Source organism: Lampetra planeri, unplaced genomic scaffold (genome assembly GCF_965212315.1).
Source record: "Lampetra planeri unplaced genomic scaffold, kcLamPlan1.2.h2 scaffold_223, whole genome shotgun sequence".
Lineage (NCBI taxonomy): Eukaryota > Metazoa > Chordata > Hyperoartia > Petromyzontiformes > Petromyzontidae > Lampetra > Lampetra planeri.
Genome location: NW_027615000.1, coordinates 82,501 through 91,981, shown reverse-complemented (window position 1 = coordinate 91,981; position 9,481 = coordinate 82,501). Strand labels below are relative to the sequence as shown.

The window sequence follows — 9,481 nt, the reverse complement described above, 5'->3', positions numbered from 1 at the left end:
ATCAACAGCAGCAAAGACAGCATCAGCAGGAGCAGCAGCAGCATCAGCAGCAGTAGCATCAGCAACACCAGCAGCATCAACAGCAGTAGCATCAGCAGCATCACCAGCAGTAGCATCAGCAGCATCAGCAGCATCAGCAGCAGCAGGAGCATCAGCAGGATCACCAGCAGAAGAAGCAAAAGCAGCACTCGCATCAGCAACATCAGCACCATCGTCATCATCATCAGCCGGGATGAGGAGGATGAGAGGGAGGGGCCGCACGGCCAGCCCGGGCCCCGCCGGGTCCCCAGCGCGCAGCCCGTCCCCGGGGACGGGGCCCCAGCGGGGGTCCTCACGCACCGGTGGGGGGGGGCCTGGCGGAGGTTCCGTGACCCCCGTGACCCCCGTGGCACCGGCAGCAGCAGCAGCGGGGCAACCTCACAGCTCGCGCGACAACAGCGATGGTGAGGGGGGGGGGGGGGGGGCCGGGGTCACGGAGGGACCGGGGGGGGGGGGGGCCACCCTTTCCCACGTGGGTTCGGGGCGCGCCGCCGTGCGTCAGAGGTCGCAACCGGGTACCCGATACCCGGCTACCCATACCCGGCTGGGTAAAGGGTACGGGTAGCCGTTTGCGACCCTGGTGCGGCCTGGTACGGGTAGGCCGCGAGTCACTGGTGAGTCACCGTTTGTCACTCATTTCCCAACGTCTTGTCTCTTCTCACAATTCAAGTTCCTAGAATCAACCCACCCGCGCCTGCAACATGGCTTCATCCCAGAGGTCGCAATCGGGTATCCGATACCCGTACCCTACACGATACCCGGCCGGGTACGGGTAGCCGGGTGTCGGGTAGGGTACCCGTTTGCGACACTGGTGCGGCCGGGTACGGGTACGGGTAGGCCGTGAGTCACTGGTGAGTCACCGTTTGTCACTCATTTCGGGTAGGGTACGGGTACCGATTTGTGACCCTGGTGCGGCCGCGTACGGGTACGGGTAAGGAATCAAAACCCTTTTGCGACCTCTGCTGTGCGTTGCTGTTACGCGCGACGATAACGATAAATCATAGTTTTAGTTTCACATCGCGTCGGTCATGCTCATTGCATCTCACAACGCTGTACAATAATGACACGCATAATCACGTTAAGGGATGAAGGCTATATTCGGAGGGTTTCATATTAAGTAAATTAAACCCTGAAAATTTTTATTTTATATATATAAAAACAAAAGATATAAACAACAACAAAAAATTATCGCGTCTCACTCCGCATGCTGGGAGCTTCTTCAGGAATTGGGTTTTCAGTTCCCAGCTGCATGTGTGCGTGCACCTGTGTGTGGGGAGCGATGCACCTAGCCTGGCACAAGCGCCGTGGTGACAAATAGCGGTGGTGGTTGTTGTTGTTGGAGAGCGGTGGCGCAGTGGTTCGTGCAATCCCGGCGGGCCGACTTCGATTCCCGCTCGTGGCCAATTTCAGTGTCGGCGAATATTTGAACCGGTCCTGGGTCTCTCTTATGTCGACTCAGCCTTAAATTAGTACCTGGTGCACTATCTAAACATCTCCACTCGGGAGACAAAAGCGGCCGGGCATGGTGCTGCTGGCCACCCACCCCCTCGTGCGCCGTGCCGGCCTTCGTCGGTGCTGCTAATCGCTAACGCCACTTGCCCCAAATAGTCCGTAAAGGCTACACGGGGGATCTTTGTGTTGCCCCGTGTGCACGCGCGGTGCCAGCAGAGGAGCGGGAGGAGGGAGAGGAGCTGTCGGCTTCGGCACGTGGCGGCGCCGTCCCGGTGGAGGAGGGCGTGCGCTACATCACCGAGGCGTTGCTGCGTCGCGTGAGCCGGCAGGAAGACCTGGCGCTCGTGCGCTCCCTCAACCTGGCGCTGGCGCGCGACGGCGGCAAGAAGTTCCGCGTACGGCACAGACGCGGGGCAGACACGGCGCGCAGACACCGCACAGACACGGAATAGACGCGGGGCAGACACGGAATAGACACGGCGCGCAGACACGGCACAGACACGGAATAGACATGGGGCAGACACGGCGCGCAGACACGGAATAGACACGGCGCGCAGACACGGCACAGACACGGAATAGACACGGCACAGACACGGAATAGACACGGCGCGCAGACACGGCACAGACACGGAATAGACACGGCGCGCAGACACGACACAGACACGGAATAGACACGGCGCGCAGACACGACACAGACACGGAATAGACACGGCGCGCAGACACGACACAGACACGGAATAGACACGGCACAGACACGGAATAGACACGGCGCGCAGACACGGCACAGACACGGAATAGACACGGCGCGCAGACACGGCACAGACACGGAATAGACACGGCGCGCAGACACGGCACAGACACGGAATAGACACGGCGCGCAGACACGACACAGACACGGAATAGACACGGCGCGCAGACACGGCACAGACACGGAATAGACACGGCGCGCAGACACGACACAGACACGGAATAGACACGGCACAGACACGGAATAGACACGGCGCGCAGACACGGCACAGACACGGAATAGACACGGCGCGCAGACACGGCACAGACACGGAATAGACACGGCGCGCAGACACGGCACAGACACGGAATAGACACGGCGCGCAGACACGACACAGACACGGAATAGACACGGCGCGCAGACACGGCACAGACACGGAATAGACACGGCGCGCAGACACGGCACAGACACGGAATAGACACGGCGCGCAGACACGGCACAGACACGGAATAGACACGGCACAGACACGGAATAGACACGGCACAGACACGGAATAGACACGGCACAGACACGGAATAGACACGGCACAGACACGGAATAGACACGGCGCGCAGACACGGCACAGACACGGAATAGACACGGCGCGCAGACACGGCACAGACACGGAATAGACACGGCGCGCAGACACGGCACAGACACGGAATAGACACGGCGCGCAGACACGACACAGACACGGAATAGACACGGCGCGCAGACACGGCACAGACACGGAATAGACACGGCGCGCAGACACGGCACAGACACGGAATAGACACGGCGCGCAGACACGGCACAGACACGGAATAGACACGGCGCGCAGACACGGCACAGACACGGAATAGACACGGCACAGACACGGAATAGACACGGCACAGACACGGAATAGACACGGCACAGACACGGAATAGACACGGCACAGACACGGAATAGACACGGCACAGACACGGAATAGACACGGCACAGACACGGAATAGACACGGCACAGACACGGAATAGACACGGCACAGACACGGAATAGACACGGCACAGACACGGAATAGACACGGCACAGACACGGAATAGACACGGCACACAGACAAGGCACAGACACGGAATAGACACGGCACAGACACGGAATAGACACGGCACAGACACGGAATAGACACGGCACACAGACACGGAATAGACACGGCACAGACACGGAATAGACACGGCACAGACACGGAATAGACACGGCACACAGACACGGCACAGACACGGAATAGACACGGCACACAGACACGGAATAGACACGGCACAGACACGGAATAGACACGGCACACAGACACGGAATAGACACGGCACAGACACGGAATAGACACGGCACACAGACACGGCACAGACACGGAATAGACACGGCACACAGACACGGCACAGACACGGAATAGACACGGCACAGACACGGAATAGACACGGCACACAGACACGGCACAGACACGGAATAGACACGGCACAGACACGGAATAGACACGGCACAGACACGGAATAGACACGGCACAGACACGGAATAGACACGGCACAGACACGGAATAGACACGGCACAGACACGGAATAGACACGGCACACAGACACGGCACAGACACGGAATAGACACGGCACAGACACGGAATAGACACGGCACACAGACACGGCACAGACACGGAATAGACACGGCACAGACGCGGAATAGACACGGCACAGACACGGAATAGACACGGCACACAGACACGGCACAGACACGGAATAGACACGGCACAGACGCGGAATAGACACGGCACACAGACACGGCACAGACACGGAATAGACACGGCACAGACACGGAATAGACACGGCACAGACGCGGGGCAGACACGGCGCGCAGACACTGCACTCCCATGCGCGTACAGAGGGAATATGAATTATATTTAATCTCTCAACATTTCTGGGAATGCATTGGTCGGACAGATGGACAGACGGACAAACCGAATAATTATGCCTCTGTTTAAAACAATACGCTTAAAACAATATTAAATGGAAAAGAGGGGCAAAATTCTAGATTTGAAGCTTTCGTGACTGCAAGGATTCGTACTCTTTGGTCTTGTCGGTAAAGTCACCATGTAGGTAAAAAATAAAATAAATAATAAATAATAGAAATAATAATAGAAATAAAATATTATTTATATTATTTTTTATTATTTTTTTCACCTACGAGACTTTACCGAAAAAACCTAAGAGTGTGAAAACAACTAAATTGAATCACGACGTTTCGGGCGCAACACAAGCGTCCTTCTTCAGGGCGGGGACAACGTAGCGAAAGCACAACCGCTTAAGTGTGTCTCAGAGATGGCTGTGACGAGGGATTGTATATTCGCGGGGGATGGAGGGAAGGGCAAAATGTTTACCAGTTTACCAAGTACCTGAGCCTCGATCATTGTTTTTTTACCCTTCTATCTGGCAACAAAACTGACACCTTTTTTACAAGGAGTCATGTTTACACAAACCACAATACCTGCGGTCATAATGCAAACAAAAACATAACTCTGATAATGTATGCACTGTCCTTGAAGTTGATTGGTCCACACCCGAGACAGCTTTCCTTAGAGCCTAGTCTCACATGGTGTTGGACCAGATGACGCCAAAAGGCGCACAACTCAAAGACAATGCGCCCATCGGAGTATGAGAGCTCGGGGCAAGCATTTACACCATTGGAACCTCATTTCTTTTGTTTGCATTACGACTGCAGGTATTGTGGTCTATGCAAACATGGCTCCTTGTAAAGAAAGGTGTCAGTTTTGTTGCCAGCTAGAAGGGTAAAAAAACAATTATCATATTGTTTACTGGCAAATGAGGTTCCAATGGTGTAAATACCTGAGCCTGAGCTGCCAATTGCATGGTTCGCCTAGGCCGCCAGTTGCTGGCAGCTAGTCTAGGACCGCCCCTGGAATAGATACGTGGTGTCCTGCACACACGCTCACCGCCCCTTGTGTACTGCACACACACACAGCCTCACTCCCCTGTCGGGCGTGCTGCGCAGTACATCGAGAACCTGGAGCGCTGTGAGCGGCTGGAGGTGCTCACGTTGAGTCACAACGTCATCGAGAAGATGGAGCATATGGAGCGGCTGGGGTCGCTACGCGAGCTCCACCTGTCCCACAACCTCGTCAGGTACGGCCTGTCACACACCTCGCCGCAACCTCAATACTTACAGACTCTCTCACTCACACACACACGTCACAACCTCAATACTCACAGACTCTCTCACTCACACACACACACACGTCACAACCTCAATACTCACAGACTCTCTCACACTCACACTCACTCACACACACACGTCACAACCTCAATACTCACAGACTCTCTCACACTCACTCACACACACACACACGTCACAACCTCATTACTCACAGACTCTCTCACACTCACTCACACACACACACACGTCACAACCTCAATACTCACAGACTCTCTCACTCACACACACACGTCACAACCTCAATACTCACAGACTCTCTCACACTCACACTCACTCACACACACACGTCACAACCTCAATACTCACAGACTCTCTCTCACACACACACACACCTCGTCACAACCTCAATACTCACAGACTCTCTCACACTCACACACACACACCTCGTCACAACCTCAATGCTCACAGACTCTCTCTCTCACACACACACCTCGTCACAACCTCAATACTCACAGACTCTCTCTCACACTCACACACACACACACGTCACAACCTCAATGCTCACAGACTCTCTCTCTCACACACACACCTCGTCACAACCTCAATACTCACAGACTCTCTCTCACACACACACACACGTCACAACCTCAATACTCACAGACTCTCTCTCTCTCTCACTCACACACCTCGTCACAACCTCAATACTCACAGACTCTCTCTCACACACACACACACGTCACAACCTCAATACTCACAGACTCTCTCACACACACACACACACGTCACAACCTCAATACTCACAGACTCTCTCACACACACACACACGTCACAACCTCAATACTCACAGACTCTCTCACACACACACACACACACGTCACAACCTCAATACTCACAGACTCTCTCACACACACACACACACACGTCACAACCTCAATACTCACAGACTCTCTCTCTCACACACACACACACACACACACGTCACAACCTCAATACTCACAGACTCTCTCTCTCACACACACACTCACACACACCTCGTCACAACCTCATTACTCACAGACTCTCTCACACACACACACACACACGTCACAACCTCAATACTCACAGACTCTCTCACACTCACATACACACGTCACAACCTCAATACTCACAGACTCTCTCTCTCACACACACACGTCACAACCTCAATACTCACAGACTCTCTCACACACACACACACACACGTCACAACCTCAATACTCACAGACTCTCTCACACACACACACACACACGTCACAACCTCAATACTCACAGACTCTCTCACACACACACACACACACGTCACAACCTCAATACTCACAGACTCTCTCACACACACACACACACGTCACAACCTCAATACTCACAGACTCTCTCACACACACACACACACACGTCACAACCTCAATACTCACAGACTCTCTCACACTCACATACACACGTCACAACCTCAATACTCACAGACTCTCTCACACTCACACCTCGTCACAACCTCATTACTCACAGACTCTCTCACACTCACACACACACGTCGCAACCTCAATACTCACAGACTCTCTCTCTCACACACACACACACACGTCACAACCTCAATACTCACAGACTCTCTCACACTCACACACACACACGTCACAACCTCAATACTCACAAACTCTCTCACACTCACACACACACGTCACAACCTCAATACTCACAGACTCTCTCTCACTCACACACACACACACGTCACAACCTCAATACTCACAAACTCTCTCTCACTCACACACACACGTCACAACCTCAATACTCACAGACTCTCTCACTCACACACACACGTCACAACCTCAATACTCACAGACTCTCTCTCACTCACACACACACGTCACAACCTCAATACTCACAGACTCTCTCTCACTCACACACACACGTCACAACCTCAATACTCACAGACTCTCTCACACTCACACACACACGTCACAACCTCAATACTCACAGACTCTCTCACTCACACACACACGTCACAACCTCAATACTCACAGACTCTCTCACACTCACTCACACACACACACACGTCACAACCTCAATACTCACAGACTCTCTCACACTCACTCACACACACACACACGTCACAACCTCAATACTCACAGACTCTCTCTCACTCACACACACACACACGTCACAACCTCAATACTCACAAACTCTCTCACACTCACACACACACGTCACAACCTCAATACTCACAGACTCTCTCTCACTCACACACACACGTCACAACCTCAATACTCACAGACTCTCTCACTCACACACACACGTCACAACCTCAATACTCACAGACTCTCTCTCACTCACACACACACGTCACAACCTCAATACTCACAGACTCTCTCACTCTCACTCACTCACACACACACGTCACAACCTCAATACGCACAGACTCTCTCTCTCTCACACACACACACACGTCACAACCTCAATACTTACAGACTCTCTCACACACACACACACGTCACAACCTCAATACTCACAGACTCTCTCTCACTCACACACACACGTCACAACCTCAATACTTACAGACTCTCTCTCACTCACACACACACACACGTCACAACCTCAATACTCACAAACTCTCTCTCACTCACACACACACGTCACAACCTCAATACTCACAAACTCTCTCACACTCACACACACACGTCACAACCTCAATACTCACAGATTCTCTCTCACTCACACACACACGTCACAACCTCAATACTCACAGACTCTCTCTCTCACTCACACACACACGTCACAACCTCAATACTCACAGACTCTCTCACTCACACACACACGTCACAACCTCAATACTCACAGACTCTCTCACACTCACACACACACGTCACAACCTCAATACTCACAGACTCTCTCACTCACACACACACGTCACAACCTCAATACTCACAGACTCTCTCTCTCACACACACACACACGTCACAACCTCAATACTCACAGACTCTCTCACACACACACACACACACGTCACAACCTCAATACTCACAGACTCTCTCTCTCTCACACACACGTCACAACCTCAATACTCACAGACTCTCTCTCTCACACTCACACACACCTCGTCACAACCTCACCAAAACCTCGTCACAACCTCGTCAGGTACGGCCGTCTCACACTCACGCACCTGCACCCTGCACTCAGCACCCTGCACCCTGCACCAACCACCCTGCACTCAGCACCCTGCAGCAACCACCCTGCACTCAGCACCCTGCACCAACCACCCTGCACTCAGCACCCTGCACCAAGCACCCTGCACTCAGCACCCTGCACCCAGCACCAACCACCCTGCACTCAGCACCCTGCACCCTGCACCAACCACCCTGCACTCAGCACCCTGCACCAAGCACCAACCACCCTGCACTCAGCACCCTGCACCAAGCACCAACCACCCTGCACCCAGCACCCTGCACCAAGCACCAACCACCCTGCACCCAGCACCCTGCACCAAGCGCCAACCACCCTGCACTCAGCACCCTGCACCAACCACCCTGCACTCAGCACCCTGCACCCTGCATCAACCACCCTGCACTCAGCACCCTGCACCAAGCACCAACCACCCTGCACTCAGCACCCTGCACAAAGCGCCAACCACCCTGCACTCAGCACCCTGCACCAACCACCCTGCACTCAGCACCCTGCACCCTGCACCAACCACCCTGCACCCAGCACCCTGCACCAAGCACCAACCACCCTGCACTCAGCACCCTGCACAAAGCGCCAACCACCCTGCACTCAGCACCCTGCACCAACCACCCTGCACTCAGCACCCTGCACCAAGCACCAACCACCCTGCACTCAGCACCCTGCACCCTGCACCAACCACCCTGCACTCAGCACCCTGCACCAAGCACCAACCACCCTCCACTCAGCACCCTGCACAAAGCGCCAACCACCCTGCACTCAGCACCCTGCACCAAGCGCCAACCACCCTGCACTCAGCACCCTGCACAAAGCGCCAACCACCCTGCACCCAGCACCCTGCACCAAGCACCAACCACCCTGCACTC

The 9,481-nt window shown here is 54.1% G+C and overlaps 1 protein-coding gene across 1 annotated transcript in view; it reads left to right on the top strand.

Annotated features, from left to right (window-relative positions):
• Positions 1-119: 119 nt before the first annotated feature.
• LOC144740511 (centriolin-like) overlaps positions 120-9,481 on the top strand; it is a 23,082-nt gene continuing 13,720 nt past the window's right edge. Inside the window, exons 1-3 of the mRNA XM_078623357.1 lie at positions 120-443; positions 1,708-1,886; positions 5,268-5,398. Coding sequence (XP_078479483.1) covers positions 233-443; positions 1,708-1,886; positions 5,268-5,398 — 521 coding nt within the window. The 5' untranslated portion in view covers positions 120-232. The remainder of the gene's footprint in view (positions 444-1,707; positions 1,887-5,267; positions 5,399-9,481) is intronic.